Below are 27,885 nucleotides of genomic sequence, written 5' to 3'. Positions count from 1 at the left end.
TAGTATTCGCACCCACCGCAATCCTCCCGTTCATGCTCGGCATATCTGAATAGAGGCCGCACCCTGCGCAGACATATGAAGATTCTGGCATTTTTCTGCGACGCTATCCGAGCGCTGCTGAATTCTGTCCACGCGCCTTTTGCCCGGCAGTCTTTGTTGTGACGCGTTTTTCAAACAGCCATGCAGAACACGGAAATAGCCGCGTGTTTTGCTGTTTCACGGACAGGAAGAAAAACGCCGCCAGTACAGTAAGCAAGCCCATACAGGATAGCACGAATAGCGGAAGGAGCAGTCGAAAATGTCGGCAGTACAAAGAGAGAGCCTGGAGATTAAGCCGGAAGTCGCCCTGAAACCCGCGCCTCAATGGCCCCTCTTCCACGTGCGACGTTTTCGAAACATCGCTAGGTGATGCAGGACACAGGGGAGGCCGCCAAGCCATTGAAAACGTGACTTTGAAGTGTTTGCGGCCGACGGAAAGACAATGGGCACTCAAAACGCGACAACAAAGAAGCGCGGAACTATCTCCATAAAATCCGGCTTACGGATCCCTGTGCATGGCCGTGCTGTGTTCGGTTTCAGGGACAGATATCAGCGGCACTTCAAAATTCGTTGTTTTGGTGCCCTATGGACTGGGGGCCTCCAGTAAGACCGACAGAATGTGTTATGAGGCGAGAAGGATTGTTCCCTTGCCCCATCACTCTGTGTGCTTCGTCTCGTGGGAGCGTACACGATGTTAAGTGGAAGTTGCAAATGTAGAAATACGCTTCCTCGCCATACAAACGAACTGAAACAACATAGGAGGACAGCTTTGTATGGAAGGGCTGTGCTTTCTCCAGTATGCGAAGCGATGCACGTCCTTCTCCGCAAACGGTGCATGTTTTTGCAGAGAAAGGAACAATACGATTCGCTCGACACTCCACGCATGTCCCGATGCGCGTATCTGTAATAACGCTGGTCTGCGAATTCCCCTCGGAAATGAACATCATTCGACCGTGATGCATTTGGGAAAGCGGATGCCGTTCCTAAATCCGTTTCTGTGACACGGACGCGAAGGAAGCACATACTTTGTGTCAACCTTTATGCTACAGGCATATACTGGTTTTAGTGCACTACAGTACTGAAGCATGCGTATTCATCCCCTACATAGCTAACGGCAAAATAGTGCTTGAGAATCATTCAGGACTGCAGTCCTAACGTCAAGCACTGCTTTCGGTACCTCCCGGTAATGTCCCGGCAGTCATGACTCATGGGCACTGTGTTTATACAGCGGGTATTGTGGTCATGATGCCGAGCACTAACACGAGCAGATTATTCTTATTGCGTTTAAATGTGCGTTCAAGTATTCCGCCGGCTAATTAGAGAATGTATTAGCGTTGGAAGACGCAAAACCGCATGAACGTAAAAACTCTACTCGCGCCCAGCTGCATATATTACATATACCACAACAGAAGTATCCTTGCCTGGACGCGTGTGTGTGCATTTTCCGGTTTCGTATTGGCCAGGCGCTCCCTTTCGTCCGCGTAGCGTCTGGTCATAGAATCCCGAGACACCCAACTGCTGTTACCGCGTTAGCAGCTGCTTCTCTGCAGAACTTTTTCCAATGCATGCCAGTCGCATGATGGTACCTTTGATGACTTTGATGATGACTTTGATGGTACCGCATCTTCGGAGTGCATTAAAAAAATGCCGTTTTGTAGCGGCAAAAAAAAAAACTATATCGGAAACAAAAAATCAGGGGGCACTTTGACTGTCTAAAGTGGGTAGAGGCGGAAGCGTTTTCCGCACCACCTTCGCTGTTTCTGTGGCACTGGTGGCGTCACATATAATTGAGTACTAATTACTAAGTGATGACAAATCACTAATTAATGGTTCATTACTGATTAATGCGTGAATACTAATTAACTTTTAATTATTGACGCTTAAGCTTCGCCTTTAGGAGTGGAACGCGACAGCGCGTTGTAGTGCTGCCAGGGAGTCCACGGAACGCGATGCCGTTCGGCGCGATGCCTTGCCCTTTGAACGCAACGCTTTTTGAGGAAAGGAAATGGCGCAGTAATTCTCTGTCATCTCGGTGGACACCTGAACCGCACCGTAGAGGAAGGGAGGAAGTGGGAGTGAAAGAAGATAGATAAAGAGGAGCCGTAATGAAGAAAATGAAAATTGTATTTGAGGAAAGGAAATTACGCAGTAACTGTCTCACAAAATTCAGGGGGGGCACTTTTTTGACCTAAAGTGTGGTCACTGATGTGTGGTTAAGATGTTAAGCTTCGCCCCTAAGAGTGGAACGCGACAGCGTCTTGCAACGCTGCCAGGGAGTCTACAGAACGCCATCGCCCATTCGGTTCTACGCCTCGCTCGTCGGTAAATTGGTTTTTGAGGAAAGGAAATGTATCTGTCTCTCCTTTGTCGGTGGACACCTAAACCTCGCCGGAAGGGAATGGAGGAGGATGAGAGTGAGTGAAGACACCGTATTCACTAGACGCGCCTTTGTTCATTCCAAACCGTCGAGCTGGCATGGCGGAGTGGATAGCATGCTCGGCTCTCACGCCGAAGACCGGGGTTCGATTCCCGAGCTCGACCAATTTCTTAATCGGTTTTATTTATTTATATGGCCTGACTAGTAAAGCTAATTAGGCTAATTGGGTATTTAAGCAATTAACTAAGCTCAGTCCCACTTACTTGGAGCATCACTATACGATCCCCTCAATTGGTTGCATGGTTACTAGCCAAAGTATAATTGGCCCCGTTTGAAATTCGCGCACTGTGACGTCACGACCGTTTCCACCAATTGAAAAGCGTGACATTTTCTGTCGACAACTGCTGCTTACAACGATGAGACATTAAAGGCTTCCGCCTTAAAACTTCAGTTCTCCGGCTACAAGCCAGATGCGCATCGTGCCTGTAAGCAACGCGGAAGTAGCGGAAGGCTCCGAAGTCGAGCGGCGAAGGCGTCATCTGCGGGCAACATGGCGGGCAATGAGCGCAGGTCCGCGTCTTCATTTCTTCGCAGCGCGTTAGAAAGTTCTCCCTCGCGGGACAAAAGAAAACTACATCGGAAACAAAACTTTGGTTCCTGGCCTACAAACTACATCTGCAGCGTGCTCATTAGCAACGCAGAAGGTTCTGAAATCGGGCATGAAATTATCGTTAGCCGGCTAACGATGCTCAATGGGCGCGGTAGGGAAAGAGTTAAACAGATCAAGCAAATAACACCGCCCTGCGCTAGACTAGCCTACAGACAGCAGCCGTAAGAAGTAGCGGGAAGTACAACCACTGTCCGGGAATGCGGATTTTACAGAACGCTGACAAAGTGATGTGTGTTGTGGATGGAAATCGTGCTGATGGTAAGAGTGCACATATAAACCTGACACTGCAATCGCAGACCTGACTCTTCGAGATAATCGCAGTGCTTATGCAATGTTAATGACGAGGACGTAATAATTGCAGTTCGCTGCGATATGGTATGACGTAGGTTGTTTTCCGTGATGTGCCAGGGTATTCGCGGAGTTGAGGTGAATATAAGGAGGGCACGAAGGAACTGCACAGAGAGACAGCTGAATAGCTGAACGCCGCAACAGGACGAGTGTACAGATCCCTCCAGTATGGAAGGGAATAACCGGTTTGCAGAAATAAAAAAAAGAAAAGAAATTCTTCGTTAATTCTCTGATGAAGTTCAAAATGAATTTGTATATTTTGCGCGAAGACGAAAACTACTTCGAAAACAGTGAGAACGAACTGCTCTTGCAGCACATAATTATTGAGTTATCATTCATTAAATACTCAAACTTTCTCCCCTGTCATATGGAAGGGACCTGTACAAGCGCATGTTACACACGTATGACGAGAAAAAGTTGCTGTGGCTGCCTTTTCATGTTTCGCCATACGTCCTATGAAAGGAACAATATACTGCCGAGTACTGCACTTGTGACAACCTGCGCAGAATTTCTTGTGTAAACGATATACAGGGTGTTTCACCTAAGACTTTGCGCCATTTTTAAAAATAGGCGTTTTGAGTTAGAAGATCCCTTTTTTCCGCTTTTGCCGAAGGTATTCCTGTTCCATGGGTCGTTACAGTAGTAGTAATGACATGTGACCTTGTGCAGCTACAGCTGATCATTCCGACAATTGTACTGTATCCGGTATGTCACTTCCGGGGAACATCTATACAGTTGCGTGTCGGTTATATCCATCTCTGAGGTGAATGTGGAAAGGGCAACCGCAAATCGAATACGCGTAGAATTCGGTTGGAACCATGCGGGAGGGTAACGGAGCGATCGAAGTTCGTGATATACGCCACATGGAAATGAACTTCTGTGGACAACCAAAACTACAAGGGTGCCTAGTTCGGGCTACGTCTGTAAAGCATCGGCTCGCTGTATTTACGCCATATTTGAATACAGAACCCAGGGCATCCGCAACCACTTTGTTCATTTCAAAATACCCTTCGCAGGGCGAAGAACTTACCAAGCGAAGACACCGACCGTTAAGACGGACGATAGCTTCTTCACGAGGCTGCAGTGTCGGAGCCTGAAAACCGCGGCTGCTACAACTGGACGACGTGAGGAAGCACGGTAAGCGCTGCTAGGAAAAGAAGAGCCGCAAGCGAGTGCGACGTGCCACGGCAGCTTCCTTTGCACCCGACGAGAGTGCCGGCCTCGCAAGCAACGAATAAATAGGGAGGCAGTCGTTCTAGGTTTCGTACTTCTTTCCACATGCCTGGTTCGTGAAATGTTATACAGTGTGACGTTGACACCGTCGTTGTTCGAGAGTAGCGGCCCTGCTTATTATAGCGCCGTTCACATTGACGTTCGGCGTCATAGCTCCACCTCCTTCAATACATAGTTGTCTGAGGTCGTCATGCGTGATTAGAATTACACATATTATCATGGCGGGAGCCTTATATGGCCCATCACCAACGAAACCCGGTGTCATTGTTGGTGTCATGAACAGTGCTGCACAAAACCCCGAATGACGTCATCAGGGAAGAAAAAAAATTATTTCCGAAGGTGCGGGGAATTTATCGAAGAACCTTCAGATTACAAGGCAAGCACTCAATCTACTGGTCACGGAACCGTGTTACTTCTAGGCAAATAAGAGTGGATGTAGTGTATGCGTTGCCTTACGACTATATGCTAATGAGTAGGTGTGTCACTACGAAAGAAGGGAAAAAAAAGAACGCCAGTGAAACTGTTCATGGTTTCGCCTTCAAGGTATAAATAGTCTGAAGTGCCGTCCGTAATTTTTCCCAGTTATTGAAGAAGTGTTCCCGCAAATGCAGCAGCTGTACTTCGAGGTGTCTACAGACACCGCAGGAATGAAACAGCAGCCGTGAACTGAACTTGCGAGAGCAACGGAGGAACAGAGTTATGCGCTTCGTGAAACATGCAACGGCAGTGGTGGCGCACCTTCCTCCTATCAGGGACATCTTCCTAGTGACATATGTTCGCCTTCGATCCGAACAGCACTGTATGTACATAGGCGAAGTTGCATGACTGCAGCACAGAATTCCCACTATAGTCGAACCCGCATATATGTAGAACTCGAAGCGGATCGCGAAACATTTCGGTATAACGGTAATTCGATGTATATAAAATCACAACAGATGAACTGAGTTGGAACAAGCAAAGAACATATCGTACCCACGCTAGTGGCGTGCCGTCCGCCGGTATGTTGACATCGCACGTCGCGCTAGGCGTTGCCAGCCTAACCTGCTTCGCATATGATCTGCAGCGGATGGTGTTTGGTAACTAAGCCCCGCCTGTGCAGGATGTATAATCACTACGAATAGAAAGCTCTAATTAAAATGAAGTTGCAGCTGGTTTCCGTATCGCTTTCGGCAGCGAAGCGCGCGAAGCACACCAGGCTATTACCGCCGAGATGATTTGGATACTTACGTACACTTTGCCGCAAGATAATGATGAGGTGTGAAAAATGAGTGAAGGGACAGGGACTTGCAGGTACGCGGCGCGTCCTTCGATATATCGAATGACAGGTGCATTCGGAGTTCGATATACAACGTAACTTTCCTATGCTTTCGGCACCGGTTTTGATGAACGTAATGTGTGCGCTTGATATAGGCCGTAATTCGAAATGTTCGGGCTTGAATGCTGTACCATACATCTGCGTGCGGCAGCGTCATACGTACTGCGTTGCACTAGCATATCCAGCAACCTGCGACGATCAGGATCAGTGGAAGTCCGGAATATGTTGCAACAGGTGTTCTTCACAGTGTCTCTCCTGTCGTCGGCATGCTCCACTGTTCACAATTTTCGTTCCATACATCTATTCCTTAACTGCCTGCAGATGCAGTACGTCGGCATGCGCCAAGCTTTTCCGTTCCCTTCGGTGATCTGGTTCAGAAGCGAACATATTACGAGCTGTAACGGCGAAGCAGGAGGACCCCCGGCGCCTGCCACCGGCTTCAAGAGGGACGGTTACTGACACGTAGTGTCAAGACGTGAGCAAAAATTTTCCTCGATTTTTTGACATTCTTCTACACTTCTATACTCACAGTTGCAAGCTGCTTTACTGCCTACGCAACTCTTTGCCATCGCTTCAATAGACGAGCCCGCCGATTCGGCGTTCGGGTGCCGCTGCCGATGGTGCGCTTCTATATCATTTCGATGGAAGCGGCGTCCTGCTGCTTGCCCGCGAAACAGTCTCTTCCACCGCAGTGTTCGCGGCCTGGCATGATTAGTGTCGATCCTGCTAGCCGTAACAGGAAGCATTACACTAACCCACGAAGGCTCCCGTTCCGTGTCGCATTACGCTAACGCCATGGCTCTTAAAGAAGACGAATTTGCTTAGCTTGTCACTCCAACAGCGTTGAGAGCTTATCATCAAGATTATCAATAAGCTACAGTCGTTCAGAAGGAGGAGCGCGCCGTTTTTCCGGTCACAAAGAGCGCGTGTTACCACCCAGCCTAATCCAAACGGGCGAGGTCTTGTTCAAAAGGCACCATTGTATAACAGCGCTGTTATCCTCCAATGCCCTCTCAGGTTTTCTCGAGGAAGCACACATACATGCGATCATCGGAACATCTGTGCACACTGTTCCGCAGGCAGGAATATACACTCGTTATGGGCCACAGCACGCCGTGGCCTAAAAAGATACGAGAGTTAATCGAATACTGCACGGCTTTACGGAGTTTTCCGTGTGCGCTCATGCGCTACGCCGGAACCGTCTTGGCTGCCTTGTTGCGTTTTCTTACAGTGGCTGCGATATGCTCAGCGAACGCCGATTTCTCTGTTCTCCCACTCTCAGGCAGGTAAAGAACTGTGGCAAGACGGTTCTGCGACTGCATCTTGTTGACAGTAGCGTTGGACGCAATAGCGGTGACCTCGCTTCAACGGCGAAGCACAGCGTGCTAGGGAAATGAGGCTGACACTAATGACCACAAGTTCCTTCCACCGTGGTGTGCGATCTTGTGGCAGCGTCCATTATGGCTAATGGGCTAAAACGAATGCTCAACGGAAGGCACGCGTATCATCTGTTCCAATTTCTGCGAGGTAGTTTGTATCTGCTAGCCGATGGAATGAAAATCGACTATGTAAACGGGAGTCACTGAAGTCATTCACTTCATTTACTTCATCCGGTTCATTTACTTTTGCTATCAGTGCCTCATTTTTGAGACAGACAACAAAAACACTATAGTACTTCCAGGCTTTGGGTTTGGCTGTGAGCACAATACTTCACGTGTGCATTTTCTTGTCTTCTTGTGTTTCCATTCGCATTTTTTTTTCCTTTCAAGCCATTATAAAAGCTTGCATGATGGTTGTTTTCCTCAAGATGATAAAGACAGCTGTCGGAACAAATGCACTGCATTTCTGGAACAAATAAAAAGCACGCCGGCCAATCCCTGCTGCGCCTGCGTTACTCCCATAAGGGAATACCTTGCTGGATTTCATGCAGTAAGATGTTCTTTTTTGTTCCTCTGCTACCAGAACTCCAATAAAGACATATGTATTCGTCTCCTATTACTTTCTATTCTTCTTCTTATCCTTCCGAGCTCCCTCCGAACACACAGCTTCGCCTCCCTCCCGTGGGGCAATGCAAGAATATTACATATCCCCACTTTTGCGCATCATTACCGTAAAAACTGCCAAAGAAAGTATGCAGTTATCTATGCTGCATCCGTTGTCCAATACAAGTTTTTAAATGGGCTCATTTCATATCGTACTGCAAATATTTTTCAACGCCCTTTTCATCTCCTGGTACTCCCGGCGGGTCAAAACTCCAACTTCATCTCGTTCTTGTACCACCCTTCAAAACAGTGTTAACGTTCAGAGAAGCAGCTCAATAGTGAAGAAGGATGCAAACAATGCAACTGATTGATTCAATTCCTGATTTTGAATCTCATGGTGAGGGTAATCGGAGGACTACTGAGAAAACCTGTATTAAGACGACTGAGCAGATTAAAGAGCGTAGAATCACATTCCTTGAGTGAGTGAAGAGCGGCTCAAGTACCGATGTCTTCCGGAGAAATCTCGCGAGTACCGTCACGGCAAGTCGAACGGAAACTAATCGAACATGTACGTCTTGGATCTACCGCACCTCCCAATGGCCGTTGGCAAGTTGCGCTCCCCGAGACGAACTAAGCCTAATCTAGCGAGCGAGCCGCGTTGAAGAGGAAAAAGTAGTTGCGACATACCTCCTCTTGGGTAAGTAATGTTCGTTTCGCAGCCATGTTCATTGGCTGGTCATTGGGAATGCTTATGGAAGTTCAACATGACCTTTCGAGCCGATGACTACAGTCGGATACAAGTAAAAAAGGAAGATGAAGCCGATGTAATACAGACAGTAGCGATCCAGATAATGCGATAACTACTTTTAAGTGAACGCATTTGGAAGTACGAGCTAGTATGGCGGTTGTCTTTTCGTATCTGCTAAATCAGTGCAATGCTCAATGCGTTTCCTTATTATCTCTGTACCAACATCGGAATGGTGCTATTTGCTTTAACGTATTGTTTTCAGTAATACCCTTTGTGAAAACCACGCCGGCCACTCCTTGGCCTCAGCATTTGCGGGCCATGCTTCGGGAATTCACTGATGCCTATTGTAAAAAAACTGTCCTTACAGCCTACGACTTCAAAAGTAAATTCACGTCACACCAGCCTGACAGCAAGTCCTGGATATTAGTTGGACCCCTCGCAAAATAGCCTGCGTTATCCTTACGAAGGGAATCCATATCCGCGGGCATATGCCTCTCGATCCTCGCTCTATGGACTAACAAAATAAAATGAAAGGCAAATCACGGTAACAGGCCACTTACGGCCCATTTTTGCATATTCCAAACGTATTATGTGTCATTAGTACCTTTAACCAGCATTGTTTCTCCGAGTGTCATAAGATGATGTGACGATTACATGACGCACAATCTCCCATCCTAGAGGAGGCGGACACCATTCGACTATTCGCGCATAGACCAACGTTACCGACTCACCACCGCACAAAAAGCCCCATCGAGAGGAGGCGGCATACTGGCGCCAAATCCAAACTAAAACTTTCTCCCATCTTGCGCCTTAATCACCCAATTTATCCCACACGCTACACCCAAATTGCCGTTTTTATGAAGCACATCCAACCCTCTACCGTTCCACATAAGAATGCCCCAATCCTCTCCCAGTGCACCCAATACCCAACCCCTCCCTGTGGGAAGCCGTGCTGTCTAGCGCAGCCCTGGACGACTAGCGTTACCTGATCGCCCGGGTCACCCACGTATACCTACGGCATAAGGGTCCCTAGACTAAGGGCTCCGCTCTCTGGGGGCCTCCCCTACAACCTCTGCTCATAATAAAAGTTTTTTTTCTCTCTCTCCTTTTCTAAACACGCGCTCGCTACCACACACGCTGACTAGAAAACCAACGCTGTATCCTTTTAACGAACAAGGCTCACCCGTGAAGCGTAAGGCCAATCAAAAACCATGCGTAGAGGCTGAAGACAGAACAGTCTTACGACGGCGCAATGCGAAGCGAAGTAATTTAGGTGTCACAGCCGCGCCGTATATTAGTAGCATAATGGGATGCCTTTGAAGAGCGCAATGTTTCGGAAGTGTCCTTTTGACACTGCAAGCTTTAAACGACGACGCGGAAACAGGCTCAGTGGACGCTCTTGACTGGGGTGGTCGGACGTCCTGGAATAGAAAAGATTTTCTCCTGTATACGTTGAGCTTCGCGCGTTTCACATTGTCTTCACGGTCATCACCGCAAGAACGAAACTGCGCAACGATGACTGTTAGGCCTCGTCTCGCCGAAAACGACGCCTCGGAGGCCGCCCTCTTGGCATCGTGCCAGAATGCACGAACATTGCACTTGCGAGAAAAGTTTCCAGCCGTTACTTTCTTCCCGTTTACCCATTTCCTCTCGCGTGATCTACAACGCTCGGTGCAGTTGTCCCAAGGACAACAGTCGTATACGAAGTGGCCTTACTGTCTCGCTGTATTGCGGTAGTGCTGGGTCTGGTTGTGTTCGGGGCAGCGCCCTTACTTTTAATGAAGTTGGGAGGCAGCGTAGGGGCGACAATGCACGTCTAGAAGCATATTTGCTTCCGCCGTATTTTTATGTTAACTTTCTTTCCCTTTGTTTTGTAGGGAATAAACAGATGGCGACACAGATGGAACTCGGAAGACTGGAGTTTTCCTCTCGAAGTGCGAACTGCCGTGTTTGGGGCGGAATTTCCAAGAGAGAATCATGGACACGCAGTTATGACTTAATGCGGTGGTGCTGCTGGCAGGCGCTCGTTTCTAGACGTTTATGCGCAGATGTGATTCGGAAATGCGGTGGTATATTGTGATCCAACGCTATATTGGTCGACTCGTTGCCACATCCGGCCACTGAATTCCACTCATCCGGGCACTGAAACGAGAGCATCTGGGCACCGTACGAGATTTAACGAGACTCTGTAAGACAGAGGGCCGCTCTTCCGCGCCGTCCCCAAGGATGGCGCTGCGGTCCCACTCACGCATGTACAAGACCGGCCGCTGGGCTTTCAGCTCATGAAGGATCCCCCTTTGGCAGGCAGATGTATACACGCTCCGGATGAGTGGAATTCAGTGCCCGGATGTTGGCTCTCGGGCTCGGCATGACGTCACCACACTGCTGACAACGGGAGCTAAAAGCATTGCATGCTTAAAACATCCGCATACTACCGGTGGAATTCGAGCCCACGACCTCCGAGGTTCTGCGGAGGTTGTGGGTTCGGATCCCACCGGCGGCATTTGGTTGTCTTTTCTTCTAATTTTTAATCAATTGCCCTTGAGGTAAAAAATTATTACATGCTAATTTCTCATTGATCAACGCCACAAATGATAAAAATTGGAGGGGACACTGAAGCTCCGCCTTGAGGGTATGACTGAATAGCGTAGTGGGTTAATTCCCATATATGCTGAAGGTCATCCTCTACTTTACAATGATAGACCCCTGGCAGTCCTCATACCACGCCTGGTGCAGCCGTGCAGCGGTTAAGCGATCCGCCACTGCCCTGCGATGGCAGGTGCTCCCATCGGTGGGCCTTGTGCGGCCTCAGGCTGCTCTACCCGAGCGACCAATCATTAATTTAACTGCCACCTGCCACGGTGGGCAGGTTGGGATGGCGCTGCAAAAGGGTTGTTCCGGAATATGTTCTTACAGGTATTCGTGGCTCTCGACTTTCGCTTGCCTCCAACGCCTCCAGCTCGCATGGACTGCAGAGTCTTGATTTCGAACTCGATGTCAAAGCTTTGTTGAGAATGGCGGGATTTTGCGTGAAACCCTCATTTACGTCTTTGTTTCGCAACTCTGTCGACATTGGCAGTTTCATTCGGCTGCCTGCCATGCAAAAGCACTCAGAGAGGTCGTATATTTATATTATTTTGCCGGTTGTGCTATTTACGCAATGGGGACAAGGAACTGGATATCGTACTACTAAACGAATAGTATAGTGCTTATCAAAGCTTAGAGGAAACAGACAAAAAAGATGGCGAACGCAGACGCCACCACTTTCAGATCACTGCGTCCTCTCCTACTGTTCTGACTGAATCTACTCGAATTATCGTTGTCCTGTCATATTTGTTCTAATATGCGCGCCGCGATTTTCACTTGCATATACCTAAAGAACACAGAGACGTGAAAAAAAAAAAGTAACTAGGCGGGCAACTCACGTCTACGTAGACGCCCGACAGCTTGTACGCCTGTCCTGGCGGCTCCTCGTTGGGCAGGTAGCGGAAGAACTCCCGGTTGTTCTTGTACCACTTGACGGAGTACAGCTCGTCCGACTCGAGGTCGAAGGAACAGTTGAGCCAGACCGGGTCGCCCCTGATCACCACGCCGGGCATGTCGAGCCGGACCAGCCGCAGGCCCTCGCTCACGGCTGCGAATACGTGAGATTATACATTGAAGAAACATCATCAGCAAGGTAACAGAACAAGAAATCAAAAACATTCGCGGTAGAGAACAGTGCGTCAGCGGGAAATACAAGTCAGGTCATGAAATAGTGCGTCATAACAAGGAAACAAACATATTGCAAAACAATAAAATATTTAGGGCAATCCCCCAGGGTGGAGTAGATTTTATAATAAGGGAGTAATTACTCATTGGCATCCACCCGAGCGCAGCCATACGGCTACAAGGGAAAGCTATACAGCTTCCTCAGAAACTTCGTAATTAAAGAAAAATTCGTCCTGGTTCGGGGTTCGAACCCACGACAACCGCTTCACCGGAGCAGTCACTCTGCCAGCTGAGCTAACCGGGACGGCAAGCTTATGGTATGCTTTGTAACCGTATGGCTGCGCTTGGGTGGATGCCAATGAGTAACTCCCTTGTTTCCATTTAAGTGTCATCGCATTTTTTAGCAATAAAGTTTGCCTTCAAGTGAGAAAGCCAGACGTTATAACTTTGTGGGAATAATTTGCCTTGAATTCATCATCAACTATGCAAACTAGCGGTATACCTGCACTACGTCGTTTATTTGACACATGGAAGAACGAAAACAACATATATTTGCACTCAACGAAAAACCCGTGACGGATTCTGAAGCCTTCGGAGCAGAAGCATTTCGCGGTGTAGTAATACTAGTGTTGGCGAACGTCAAAAAAACCGGCGACTCATGTTACTACTAAAGTGATTAACTAAATTTTGATAGTTAACTTTGTAACTCTTGCCGATAGCGGCCGCCCGCTTCCAATTAGAAATTTGTAGACCGGCCGTTAGTAATAGCCATATCAGTTTTTAGAATTCGGAAAGCGGACACCGCTTGTAGTATATGTGCCGTCTTTGGCAAACGTAACCGGGCAATGAAGATTTGTTTCTTAGCCGCGTAGCGAAGCACTTATGGCAGCCCTGAAGCTATGAATCTGTGTAAAGTAAGGCGAACCTTGACCTCACGTTCGTCACCCTTCGGTCCATAGGGGTTCCGTAATGTCACCGCTATACGGTTGAGAAGCAAAAACCTGTTGCTCGGTTACTTTTGGCAGAAGGGGTACATGAGTCATTTGTACAATCTGGTTGTCAAAGACTCGGCAGCCCTTCGTCCCACATTATCTTGCAGTCGATGGGTCTTGCCAGCAATTCAGGACCGGAGCTAAAACACAAGCAGGGACAGCCGCTTAAGCTGCAGTGTTAGGCCCCTGCTCTGGTCTCATCGTGGCGTTCCAGGTTATATTAACGCGAGCTTTCACTACATTTACTTTCGTATGGACGCGACAACGACGCTACTCGGAAGAAATTGTTATACAGAGACCGCACGACGTTCATAAATTATTCATGTACTATCGATGGCTCTTGTTCCTATTGCTTAACTCAAAAGCACACTCTTAAGTGGGAAAGAAAATAGAAGCTAGTTTTTTTTTTATTATTTTGCTTTACATTGCCCTCGGTCAACTCTAGGCTACATGCTTCTAAGCAAAGCCTCGAATAGATGTTTCCGCGCTCCAATTCTCTTTGCCTTCCTGTGTTCCTTTTTCGTCCCGACGAATCTGTCTTTTCTCCTGTATTCCAGTTTCCCTTGGGCCGAGCAGCGGCAGTGACAGCAACATCACTCACACCACGGACAGTACTGGCGGTCAATAAATAACAACGACCGCTTGAGGGGATTTTTATTCGCGGTCGCATTAGTTCCGAGGGAATGCACACCTGAAAAGGCAGCCATTGAGCCAGCTCCTCAGCGAACGACTCTGGTAGCGAAGAAGCAATCGAAAAAACAACGATCGTAGGAGGCACCAAAATAAAGCAGCGCGCCATTGAGTAAATTAACGGATCAGTCATTGCTTATTCAGCACGGCGGTGGTGAATATCTATCGACAGCGTCCATTAGAGGCAAGACCACCCGCCGTTCTGAAAGGTCCCGAGAAGCAGGAGCCTGTGACTGTGCGAGTAACGGTAACTGCAACTCACGGACGAGTTGTGTTGCGCAATATGAGGGTCGATACAGGAGCAATCATCGCAGCTTTTCGTTTTCTCGTTACCCTGTGAATTTTTCGTTTTCTCGTTAGCGTGTAAAAAAACGAAAAATTCACAGGGACACCTAATTCCATTGTGTGTTTAGAACCTATAGATGCCTTTTTGCCGGAAGTGACGACCCTTTTTTCTGGTGACGTCACTTCATCCCACCCAATGGGAATGCTCCCATGTGGTAGCGTCATTTCCCTCTATCCAATCAGCCAATGGGCATGATCCGGTGTGGTGACGTCTATTCCCTGCAGCCAATCAACAAATCTGAGGCTTTTAATGCTATCGCATTAATAAAACAATGTATTTCAAATGTGAGGGATTGTGCTGTCTTTTTTGCTCACTTTGGATTGTGCAAACGCTATATGCCGGGCTGCTAAAGGTTCGGGTATGTCTAGCCTTACCATGGCACTGAGACACACCGACTGATTGTCGATCGCGCTCGAGATGTGTCTCGACACAGATTTATCTGATCAGTGTCCTATGACAACGAGGAAAAATGATGCAGTATATAGGAGCAGGAAATTGGATCCCTGAGAATACTGTAAGCCGTCCAAATCGCCTATAGTGATATAGCGATCACCAAGTACTGAGACTATCGTGCGTACCACTGTGCATGCACTATGCTGGTTTCGAAAAGCTAGTGCATATACTCCGGCTGGTTCAGAATAAGAGTAAAAAGAGGATATGTTGCAGGCAGTCCCGAAAAGTCGCTCACGAACTTGCGTGCACGATGGCTTTCAAGGTTCATGTAAAGTAGGTACTCGCTGAGATCACTGACGACGTTTCTCAATTTGTTCATTCCAGCAGACATAGTACAGTGTCTACTGTATGGGCAGCGCCTAAACGCTAAAACGCCTGACGCGGCCTGTGCTCCTCCGTAATTTAGCGTTGCGTATGTGCAAGATATAAGGTAACAAACCATCAATAATGACATTAGATATGCATAGGAAGATGTGAAGAAAATTAATTTGAGTGCACCAAAACTCATGTTCGAACTAAATATAATAAAAATATATTGCGAAATATCGCAGAAAGAGAAACGAGTGTTGTCTATTGTAAAAAATGTATTCAGTTTATATAACTTTCAATTGTCATAACTTCCACCCCAGCGAGGGAACCGGTGTTTCCCCCTTACACGCAATATTTACACTTCAGGTGTTACAATGTCTCAGTTTTGAAGAATCTTCACTCCTTAGTGCGTTCTAACCCAATTCCTTCTTAATCTTCTGTAGTGGCGCGTAAGGGCCGTGAACGATAGGATGCCACGATAAAGTTACTTTGGCAAGCAACGCAGCATCGAGGCACTCTAGTTCAAAATGAAGCGATTAAGTCGACGAAGGCGCACGCAGCATCTGGAATAAAGCAGTTTGCGTGCAGCTGTCATGAAAGCCACACCTTCTTCCACACAAGAAATGCTTTTAGCTCCCATTCTCGGTAAACTAAGACGAATACCATCCACAAACCGAACGTCTCAACACGCTCCGTCCTCTCCTACCTGGGATACACATCCTCACCTCCACCACCTGATACTACTGTGCTCTCGCTGTGAGGGCGTGAGCACTCTTTAAAGTACCTCCTGTCACGTGAAATATGGACCTGACTGGCCATTCGAAGTGTCTTGAACTAAGCAAATTCTTAGTTACTCAATGCAAGCCTGAGGTGGACCACGAGGCCGAATAGAAAGGCGCACGGGAGGGACAACATGAAACCAAGCATAACCCAAACACTGCGAAAGCTTCCATGCGAATGGTGTCCAGGAGATAAAAAAAAGAAAAACTTGGCACTGATATAGCACCGAGAGGGATTCAAACGAGCGAGGGCGCAAAAACAGCACCCGCTTGCGCTGCGTGTTCTAACTGCTAGCATCTCGTGCCATGTGTTTGAAATCGTTGTGTTCGCAATCGTTCTTACGTGCATTATAAACGCCTCAAATGTTTTCAAAGGCCGCTTAACGTATGAGGTTTCCAGAAAAAAAAAATTAATTCATTTCCTCCAAAGTAAAATTCCTCTTGCTGTTACACACATGAAGACAAGAGCTATGCAATGAGCCAAAATATTTGTAATCTCATCAGTTGTCATTGTGTAATAGTGGAATGAGCAAGCACGACGGTTTTTGTATGAGCACTTTCTGAGATAAAATAAAGCAGTAAGGAAACAAATAGTACGGTTTTACTCACTGTGGTTCATTGCACAGTTAGATATACAAGAGAAAAGTTTAACAACTTTCAATGAAAAATTTTGCAGAGGGATAAAGTTACGACTGCTCGGGTAAGAAGGAATGTCAAAACAGGGAATTTCGAGAAAAACGAGATAGAAGATTAGGAATCGCCACGAATGCCATAAATTAATGTCCAGCACAGGTAAAATCACTGTAATCGTAGTTCAGCTCCACCTCAGTCTTGATTTTTGCTTGATTTTGGTCGTGTGGCAACTCATCTTTCGTTGTTTCTGTGGAAACAGTAGACCCAAAGGAATATTTCCAGATACGCTCTTGGTCACTTGTGTGGCAAGCTTTGTGTGTGCGGGCCAGGATTGATTCCAGTGTGCTTCAAAGGTCTAGCGTACCTCTGTTACCTATGTTTAAATGACATACGCCATACAAACCAAACTTCAGTGTTGGCATCCTGACGTAACGATAGATTGCGTTTCAAACGCCTCGCTTCGCTTGTGCAAACATTTTATTTATTAAAGACGAACAAAACTAGAGATCGAAGGTAAGCAAAAGATATCATAAGTCCAAACTGAGAGATGAACCAGAACAAATAACTAATAATACAAAAACAGGCTTTATTTGGCTGAAAAACTTCTAGTTTCGGTTTAGCGAAATGATCAGGGGGTTGCAACTTTGGCTCTGCCTTTTTTACGGTGTTAGTTAGAAACATAATTTTTGTCGTAGTTCATTCAGAAATGAATCGGCATTTTGATTAAACCAAGTTTGAAAAATTGGGTTTTATCAAAAATATTGCTTTGTTTTTATGTGGTTTAACGTCCGGAAGCGATTCAGGCTATGAGGGACGGCGTAGTGGAGGGCTCCGGACTGACATCGCTCAGTGCACGGCCCTCTGGCCTTTAGCCTCCGTCGAAATGCGACCGCCGCGGCCGAGACCGAACCCGCGTCCTTCAGATCAGCAGCCGAGCACCATAACCACTGAGCCACCGCGGCGGCTTCCGTTTTAAGAGAGGCACATCCAACAGCGAAAGGAGCGAGAGACACTGAGCTCACTCCCCAGCAGTAATAATAATAACAAAAAAAAAAACCGGCCGAACACGGCAGCCCGTAAACAGTCAACAGCGGAGAAGGAAGCCGATCGTGCTGTCCATTTAATAAAAGCGGCAGATAACAGAGGCTCCTTAAGCCGCAAAAGTAGCCAGGGAGACCACGCATGATGCTGCCGCCCGCCGTGGTGGCTCAGTAGTTATGGTGCTCGGCTACTAACCCGAAAGACGCGGGTTCGATCCCGGCCGCGGCGGTCGAATTTCTCATAGAGGCGAAATTCTGGAGGCCCGTGTACTGTGCGATGTCAGTGCACGTTAAAGAACTCCAGGTGGTCGAAATTTCCGGAGCCCTTCACTACGGCGTCTTTCATAGCCAGAGTCGCTTTGGGACGTTAAACCCCATAAACCAAACCAAACCAACCATGATGCTGCCCAGATCAAAGAACACAGGCAGGCGAAGGCGGGGCACGTTCGCGCGGATGCCACCATCTACGAGCCATCGAACAAAACACTACGCATTTTCCGCACTGCACTTCATGCATAGAAAAACAACCAACTTTTTAACTTTTCTTTTCCCTTTGCCTTGTTTTGTGTTTCTGAACACACCTGCGTATTCGAAAATAGAGGCTCGAACTGTGAACTATATGCAGCTGGCAGCCAGACCACTTCGGCGGGTGGTATTCGCACGGGTGTTGAAACTAGCGCAGTGCACACACAGGTGAAGATGGCAACGCTATAGAATCTCGGTTTATCTATTTATAGAGTTTGCCCCGGGATCAAGAAAACATCGCCACAACACCCAGCTTCTCCGTGTTTGATAGCATCCGATCCTCTCGCACTTCGCTCTTACAACGCCTGTGCCGAAGCGCTGTTCGCTTTTGCGGCGCAAATAGACGAACAGGCAGGTTGCTACAATATGACAGGCGAATGCACGTATCAATTCGAAACACGGGATTAAGCAACTACAACTGTACACCAGGCGTGGCTCTCAGCAATAATTCATAGCAGTTGCGCACGTAAATTAATCTCCTAAACCTAGTTGGATTGGGGTTATCGATCCGCCTTCACAATCCTTTCTCTCCGCGTCATCTCGTGCACCCTTGCCCGCCGTCTTAACTTTTTCTACTCTGCTTCCTTTCTTTCTGGCACTCATCCGCAAGAACGAAATGCAAGTCACGTCTGCCTGTCACGTGCGCCCGCTCTCCTGCATATTCTAGTTCCTCCCGTTGATTGGAGCGGCGTACCAAGACGAAGTTTTTGCCGCTCTCGAGTGAACGCGTAATCCGAACACCACATTGATCTCTGTCTGCGCGCCCGTGGTCTGTGAGAGCGGTTGTGTTTACCTTTCCCAAATCTAATCCGCCGCGCAGAAGACTGACATGCGTTAGACTACATGCGTTAGGAACGTACCGGGCTGGAACTTTTTACTGAAATTTCCTGAAGTTGTTATCGCTAGCTCTGTACTCCAGCTCGGTTTGAAAGCGATGAGTATAGTTATATAGGTGCTTCGAAACCACTTGTCAGCTTAATGGGGATACTGTCTAGCCACTCAAGTTGCGACTTTCAATAGAATGATGAAAATAAGTGCTGCGCTGCTTACAGAGGACTGACTTCGCTTCCATGCATGGACGTGAGCTACACTGTTATCCAATTAGAGGTAGGCACTTTGTTGAAAACCTGTTTAGTCAGAGTGCTTCAGACACGCATGCCCGATTTGTTAGGTGTGCTAGTCAAGAAACTATCCATTGTACGCCGTCCGTAACCAGTCGTCACTAAATAGTGAACTACATATTGATATATTCCAAGTTACGCTGATCTGAGTATCTTTCATCCTCTAAAATACTCGTTATAGGCAGAAGCGAAGCGAGTGGTATGTCCCCGCCCACCCCCATTCTCCCATCGCATTATATGCCTTTCCTAATGTATCATATCCCCATCGAGTCTTAATTTTGGAGTCGTTTTCACTTTCACCGCTTGATGAGGTGGGGTTATCCTTTTACTTGCACCTGAACAATCTGTCTGTGCATGCATCGCTTATTCATCGATTAATTCATGATCAGAATTTTCCCTCTAAAAAAATCCCAGGACGGCTACCAGCCTGTAACGCGAATGTTTGAGCGTTAGCTGTGGTGTCAAAGCGAATAAACATTTTAGAGACATTTTTTTTTTCGCTCGCGAATCAGACAGTCGGGGGCGAATCTGGACTTACCCACAACTGCAATGATACTCTGAGGTGAGCTTCTTCCGAAAGATTGCTTACAGCAGTGGCAGTTGGCCTGTACGTTCGTTTAGGCAGGCTAGTTAGAGCGTACGAATTTGAACCTTCGTATGAACACGGCAACACGATATTTGCAGGCTGAGGTGTCTGAAACTGGGCTTGCCCCCGGAAGGGCGCATGGAGGTTAGCGAAGCCTCTGCCGAACGCACGAGAACACCGGGTACCGGGCTGGGGGATGCTTGTAACCCATCCTTGTCCGGCAGGGGATTTCGAACCAACTATTTCCCGCAGCTGAACCTGAAGCCCTAGCCATTAGGCCACCCGTCGCCTCCCACCCTCTCTCTCTTTTACTTCTACCACTACCCAGAAGTATGAACCCCGAGCTACACAGGGGCAGACACCAGGCCCGAGCGAGCTGAATATTACACCAAACACTACACAGGCAGATCTGACATGGACGCGGCTAAACATACCCTACTAGGCTATTATACCGCTGTCACCGCCTACGAGGATGGCACTATCGGGGCCGCAGCCACCCTCCACGCCATCAACCTGAAGGAGGCTGAGGGCGCTACCATCGCCTTGGCGCTCATACGCGCTACACAAGATCCGAACGTCACTGAAATCTGCACTGATTCCCAAGCTCCGCCTAAGCTCCGCCTCAAGTGCACGACGCGAGAGCGCATTCATTTCACTCCCATGTATGCAGAAGGTCATTACGTGGGTCAGTAGTGAAAAAGCCGTTATGTGTCCTGGTGAGGCCTGGTGGCGTCCTGGTGAAGGAAGAAAACCGGTTTCGCGGCAGCTGCAGCCACATGGGGACGAGGAAACCAGTGCAAGTGAGATACAGCCGAGAGGAACGCAGGGTATCGCGCCAGCTCCAGCCTTGTGGAGAGGAGGCAAACCGGTTTCGCAGCGGCTGCAGGCAAGTGGAAAGGAAGAAACCGCGTCGGGCCAGCTGCCGCCTACATTGTCTCCAAAACCGTCACAAGTAACCTATGTGAATTAACCTAACGCACCTACGGCGCGTTTATAGTTTAACGTAGTGAATGGGGGGTTAATTTATTTTTTTTTCCCGAGGAGAGTTGTGATGCTGTCGCGTTAAAAAAAAAGACACCAATACGACCGTATTGTGGCATATTACTAATAGAGAAGCGGCTCATTTATTTAAAAAAAAAAAAGAAAGAGGATGCAAGTAAGAGGCAGTGCCTCCCGCATACAGGGTCTGGTTGACGCATCCTCCGTCTTGTAAACGGACGGCTCTACAGCACAATCGTTACCGCTTGCTAAAAAGGTAGGGTGGACGGGAACCGGCCAAGCGTAAAGGTCACTGAGCACAGTAGTGGAAAATATCAGTATGCGTTCCGCGCAACGCTTTGGGTCGAATGTCAAAAAAGGACCGAGCTCCGCCATACCGGCAAATGTTACAAAACCCCCAAAACTACAAAGCGCATTTCAGGCTTTCTAACGACGTTGCGGGAACGCGAGGGAACAAAAAGTTTGCCAGGAAAAAACAAAAAGGGAACAAAGGTAGGCAGAATAGCTGTGTCGCGAGGGTCAGCGGGAATGGAGCTGACCGCCACCAGATGTCGCAGTGACTCGCAGAAGTCTCGGTGTCATTCCTAGCACGTCGTTACTACGCAGCCGGGAGTGAGGATTGCGAGTGCGAGGAAGGGAGGTATTTGTAAAAGCGAGCTTCCCTTTCTTTTCCCATCCCTTCCTTCTCGCGGGAACAGGGATCGGGAGTCGCGGATCTTTCATCCTGTAATGTGCGTGCGCTCCACTTTTACAAATTGCGATGCGCGACACGACGTCGCTGTCGTTGTCCGCACTACCGGTTTGCCCTGAGAAACGGAGGTGGTCGCGTTGGTAAGAAAAAAAAAATAGCAGAGAAAAAAACGAATGAGTTTTTTTGTTATCAGGGTGAGGTGTACGTCTGCAGACGCTTAAGCAAAAATGTGCGGCCAAGAAGACAGCAGACACAAGAGAGATAGAGAGAGAATATGGGGAAAGTGGACACAGGAAAGCGGAAACGTGGACGTATAATACATTTCATGCGTTAATTCTTTCTTTACCGCGGGAAAACATCCGATTTCAGGGTGGTGTGCATAAAAATTTTTCTCACCCAATAATTAAAATATTTTTCCTTATTGCGGCAGAACATAGTAGAATTCTCTTTTCAATGATAAAAAGAAAAAAAAACAAACAATATCCGTTATTTACGAAAGAAAACAAATATTTGATTGGAAATATTTCACAGACTGGCACAAACGAACACAGAAATATTCAACATATTCGGCCGCCATGGTGGCTCAGTGGTTAAAGTGCGCGGCTGCTGACCAGAAAGACGCGGGTTCGATCCCGGCCGCGGCGGTCGCATTTCGATGGAAGAGAAATGATAGAGGCCCGCGCGCTGTGCGATGTCAGCGCACGTTAAAGAACTTCCGAAGGTTAAAGAATGTTCCGCCTTAACAGAATGACGCATTAACGTTAATAGGTTAATGACCATATATGCGGAATTGGTCATTCCCTACTTAACATTCATATACCCCTGAATTCATAGACATTTTAACATTCATGGACATTCATTCCTCATACCACTTCTGGCTCAGTGGTGCAGCGTTTTAAGCTATGCGTCACTGCACTGCGATGGCAGGTGCTGCCACCGGTGGGGCTTGTGAGGCCCAGGTTGATCTTCCCGAGCAACTCCCCCCTTGTGTTCCGAAGCCTGCCGCTCTGCAAGGGGACGCCACTTGACGACGTCCTCCTGCTGTCGAGACTGGCGAACTGGGCCGCACTCGACAGCAGAAAGGCGTCGTCAGGTGGGGCCTCTTTGTGCAGCGGCAAGCTTCGCGATACGAGGGTGAGGGAGAAAGGAGTCTCTTACTTTGTCCCACGACTGCACTTGAATTTTGCCTGGGCTCTCAACAAAAACAGAAGTGCACCGATTTCGTCACCGGCGTAGCTTATTTTACTGCATTGCTCTTGCCTCCGAGAAGACTGGAGACGCAAGAGCAATTTTCGACCACGCACCCGCGCACAGGCAAAGATTTATAGAGGCTGGGTTGCAACTTCCACTCATATGATGAAAGGTCAAGTGGTACGCATAAAATGGAGACAACACTCTCAGGCCGGACATCATTGACTCTTCAGAAACTCCGCTTACTCAACTGCGAAGTAGTACATCTTTTCTAAGCTATCCGAAATGTCATTTACCTGTCGCCTGCCGATTTCGCTCTTGACAAGAGTCGAAGCCAGACATATCGAACTCGAAGGGTGTAGCGGAATAGTTCGGTATACCGATAAACCGAAGCATAAAAAAAGGTAACATGTAAGCTTACCTGTAACATAAAAGCAAGACTACATTGCGCCCAGATTTCCACACTAGTGACGTGCTTCTTGCAGAGAAGTGCCGCACGCTACGCTTTACTATGTGTTTTGCCACAGCATTCAGTAGTGCAGCAATACAGGTAAAGTAGTGTGTCCGATGTTCAGTTTTGCGCAGAATGAAGGAGCCGTTTAATATTTGCTCTTTTTTTTACGTAAAGACTATAAAAGAAAGACTTTCTTAGGACCCGCTTTATAGTACTAGCGGTTCACAAATCGACGATAAAGCACATTAATGCTATAACTAGACGACACTTCCTTTAGACAACAAAGGTCATGAAGCTTCACGTGAACATCGGTTTTGTGTGATGTTGATAAATGAGAAACATGGATTTGTCAGGAACCTTCAGTTTAGGTAAGCACTCCTACCATCAACACACTAACGCATCCACGTCTCTTCAGGTAACGAGCCACTCCGAGCTAGGAAGGCGACCCTGAACCAAGGTCGCCCACAGAGATGACGCTTTTTCGGACTTGTATAGGACAATCGACCGTTGGGTCCACGGCCAATTTGCCTCGACGCGCGTGGGAGTGCCTGACTACAAAAACGAGGGGTGGAGAGGAGAAAGGCGTGGCTTCCGATGAGGAAGCAAATTCCATTAAGCTCGACGGATTACACGCACGACTTGCCCGGAACAATGGACACTCGCGGTCTCCGTATTCGATGGCCCGATGCACGCATCGAACGACAACCACGACAGCCGAGCGGAACGCTAACCAAGTGGCGAACATCCGTGCAAAGCCCCATCGACCGAGATTTCCGGTCTGACGGGACGACAGAACCAGAGGATGCACAAAAGCGTTTCGCTGTCACGATTGATTCTTCTCGACATGGTCTCAAATGGGTTCCACTGACAGTGCATTACAGATGGCGATGCGCACAGGCACATAGAGCCACATGGTAACAAGACACTAGGTTTACACCTGAATGTTTATTCTGTCGATGCATTTAATCAGCGGACAAAGAAAAAAAAAAGTGAGCTTCAAAAGGCACGGAACTAATTCAAGTTGGTCTGTACCGATTGAATACTATACCGCGCCCTACTGACAGAGAGGCTACTTTCACTAAAACGGAGCTTTCACGAGCTACAAAAACCAAAGAAAAACGACATCAATAAAGGGTGCCAAAAGCTGTCCTCGCGAAAGCGTTCCCCTTCCTGTTTGACTTCGCGAGCACTCTGTTCATCTGTTAGCGCACGTTCAGCAGGAGGCCGCTCCGTCGACTGTCCGTGTAAATCCAAGGGGGCAACAAGGCCGGATGCTTCCCCTTTACGCTTGCGATACTCCCGAACATAAGCTGCGTTGATATGGCGACGATGTTCGATTTCACCACGTTGCCTAGCTGCACTGCGTTCCGCATCATATACGGCTGGATCTTGAAGTCGTTGAAGTTTCTTATCACGCTTACGAGCACGCTTCATCTCGACCGTTGACTGTGGTTGATCTGACGGGCCCATGTCTGCCATAGCGAAGGAGCTGCACGCCCCACCCGACCTTCGCTGATGATAATGATGATGATGTCCTCGGGCTTAAGGCACATACTCATGGCGGGGGACTGGGCAGGTTGCATAGTGGATACAAACGCACTCATGTACAAGGAGTGGAGTATTTGGATAATTTTGGGACTTAAAGCTAGAATTGAAGCTGCAAAGACGACGAAGCGGCCATGGGCTCGTGAGGACCACTAATGCTTCGTTGTGTTGTGACGGATGACGCGATGGTCATCGCGGTCGCGTTCTCTAAAACAGCTTTTCGGCGAAAAAAGCTATGCAGGTATCACCGTCAGAGGTCTTTTTCACTAGAAAACTGCGACGACACCAAATCTAGATCACTGGTGTCTCCCGGCAAGGATCACGGAGTCCTTAAATAGCCTCGATATCATGATCAATGTCATGTGTTTGAATTGAGTAGCGGGGAAAGTAACGCTCGTCAACGGAGTAGCAGAAAGCAAGCAGTCGACTTTCACCAAGAACAAGATTTAGAATTGTTTTTTTATTTACATGCACAAAAAAAGGAGAGATTGGTGCCGCATAGGGGCTCCGGCTACTGCTTTTCACCAATTCACAGAAGCCACTTGGTCTGACGATACACAGTTCAAAGATTTAAAGTTGTCCTAGCTCAGACCACACGAAATTGAAACTGCATTTCAAGCGCTTTTTATCCTGTCCACCAGTATTACACCTAACAGAAGACGTTGGAAAAGTGACGTTTAGAGCTCGGAAATGTAATATCCAACCTCAAAAAAGGTTCCATGTTGGTCTGGTAAATAATTTACATCTAAGTTCACGTAAAGAAAAGGAAAGCAGAAAGACGACAACAACAGGAAAGCTCACGTATTCGTTGTCTTTCGGCTCTCCTTGTCGTTTTGTGCTAAATGCACTTAAATAAATAACAACACCTGCTTCCACGTCTTTCACAGCGTTTCGCAATGCTCAAAATTGTTGCGAAGTGTTCATTTTAAACCCAACTTATTATTGCTATATTACTGTGAAGCCGATGGTACACTTATACCGCGTTGAGTGAGCGTTAAGTCAACGCGTTAAGTCCGCGGTGAATGAGCTTTCGTGCAGCTTTAATGAGAGGACTAGAGGAACGAATCTTGCAATAAATTTCCAAAAACTTTCGCACACATATTCTACTCTTTCTAAGCCGCCGAGATCATCGCAACACGTTCGAACATCTCGCACAAGGCGGAATAAGCAAATAAAGTTGCGCGTGTATAAAGTCGTCTAAAATCGAGGAAAAGTCCTGTATCCCTTCGATTTACGTGGGGCCGAGACCATGGCGGTCGCTTGCGCAGCCGTGCTGTTTTGCTCAACCGCCTCCCTTGAATGGAACCCTCTCTCTTCAGCGACGCCCGGGGGTGAGAATGCACTCGCTCTGCTGAATGTTCGCCGTGCTGAATGTTTGCTCGGTTCAGCGGCTTTGCGCCGCGTGCCGGGGGGCAAGGTACCCGAGAGGGTTCGCCGACGCAAAAGGCACCAAACGTCAAAATCAGTGCTCTCTAGCTCCAGGTCAGGCGCTCCGCTCACGCGAAGCATTATAACAAGATGGTGCGATGTTTTCTTCGTCGCGGGCAAGAAGATCGCCCCCGGGCGTGACACTCCGCAACGAAGATGCGCACTGCAAAACACGGCCTAGGTTGCCAGAGCTCTAAGCGCAATGAAACAAAATAAACAGCGGATGTGCAACCTTATTAGCGAAAGGCACGAGGCTCTCACGTGGAGGAGTGGTTGCGCAAGGCGCTGAGTGTCGGGGGAGCGCAGGGTGTTGCCCTCGTCACACTTAACCCTTATGTGCACCGTACGCATTTAGCGCCCTGCTGATAGCAGGCTCCGAAAAAGGAGAGTGATTTTCGCAGTCGCTTCGCGAAAGGAACGGACAGAGCAGCATGGCTGGAAAAGATTCTGCTACAGATTCCTCGAGCGCATTCAGATGATATGATTGATGAGAGAAACGAAAATTTAACTATACCGTGAAAAACCACTGCTAACAGGTTCTACGGCTGGTCATTCTTGTTCTGACTGTTTATGAAACGTGAGGTGCTTTTTAGTAATCACTGAGTAAGCTAGAACCATTAAAATGAAATTAATCATAATGCAGTGCTACAAAACTCAAAGGATGTCAGTAGAATCGAGCCGAGAGAGTTTTCGGAAGGCCAACACAACAGACAATAGATCTGGTTCCGAAGATTTGCTCGACTTTGATACTTAAGACTACAGCGCAGTAGTTCAATGGACAAGAAAGCAAATGCCGCAAACAGAGGCGCTTAAGTATACACAGCCAACTAGCCAGCCATTACATATTACGGGTTTGATTACACGAAGTCCGCTGCCCTGTCAAGACGGAAAGCGTCTGGTAAGTTCTGGTAAGTTTGCGAATTTGCCTATTTAGTGCTACCGTCGAGTGTAGACATGTTGAAATAAAGGTGATATCACTGGGTACACGGTGAATACAATAACAGCAAAAAAGTGGTACCCGAAGAGTAGAAAAAATACAACCAAGAGCCCTGGTTGACCTCAGAAGGCACTGCGCTAAGTAGCATTGGATCTGTGAGTTGCGGAACACGCGGTGCACTGGTCAAAGACAGCCGCTAAGGACGCACAAAAATGAATGGCACAGCTGTAAACACAGTGCTGTTTAGCCCTTCCAATTGAAGTTGGGCGTGCGCGTTTAAATACAAGAATGACGCATCATTAATGTTTCGTTCGGATTCACTGACGGCGAGCTGACCTCTATAAGCTGCAAGAACTTTGTGATGGAGCGAAACGTGTATTCTCGCAAACTCTTTAAGAGCTCAGTAATGAATGCTGAAGAGGTGTCAGAGCAGGCGACAAATAGGAAGGTATTTTTTAAAGGGTTCTTGATTGTCTGTCTTCAGTGGTCGTGTAACCAGCACAGCAATGAAAAGCGGCTTCCTCTTAACGTCTAGCATGTACTACGATTACTATCTGTCTGCTATAAACTGCAAACGTGTTCGAGGGTTTCTCGCTTCGGCTGCCGTTTGCTGTTCACGCTATAGCGAACGAAAAACGTCCATGAATAAGTGCAATTTGCCAAAAGCGATAGTGACAAAAATTTCAACTTTCGCTTCCTTCTTTTTAGAAATGTAATTGCTAATGGTGGAACGTAATATCCAA

General features: G+C 47.7%; 1 protein-coding gene across 2 annotated transcripts in view; it reads right to left on the bottom strand.

Moving 5' to 3' along the window:
• The window catches only part of LOC149340507 (uncharacterized), a 60,146-nt gene that overhangs the window by 12,630 nt on the left and 19,631 nt on the right, over nucleotides 1-27,885 (bottom strand). For both annotated transcript variants that reach the window (XM_089551275.1, XM_089551274.1), the window contains exon 2: nucleotides 12,138-12,346. In XM_089551275.1, the coding sequence (XP_089407401.1) occupies nucleotides 12,138-12,311 (174 nt within the window). In that variant the 5' untranslated portion in view covers nucleotides 12,312-12,346. The remainder of the gene's footprint in view (nucleotides 1-12,137; nucleotides 12,347-27,885) is intronic.

The sequence above is a fragment of the Amblyomma mixtum genome, chromosome 6 (assembly GCF_055824585.1).
Source record: "Amblyomma mixtum isolate Tamu chromosome 6, ASM5582458v1, whole genome shotgun sequence".
Lineage (NCBI taxonomy): Eukaryota > Metazoa > Arthropoda > Arachnida > Ixodida > Ixodidae > Amblyomma > Amblyomma mixtum.
This window is presented reverse-complemented; position numbering and strand designations above follow the sequence as displayed.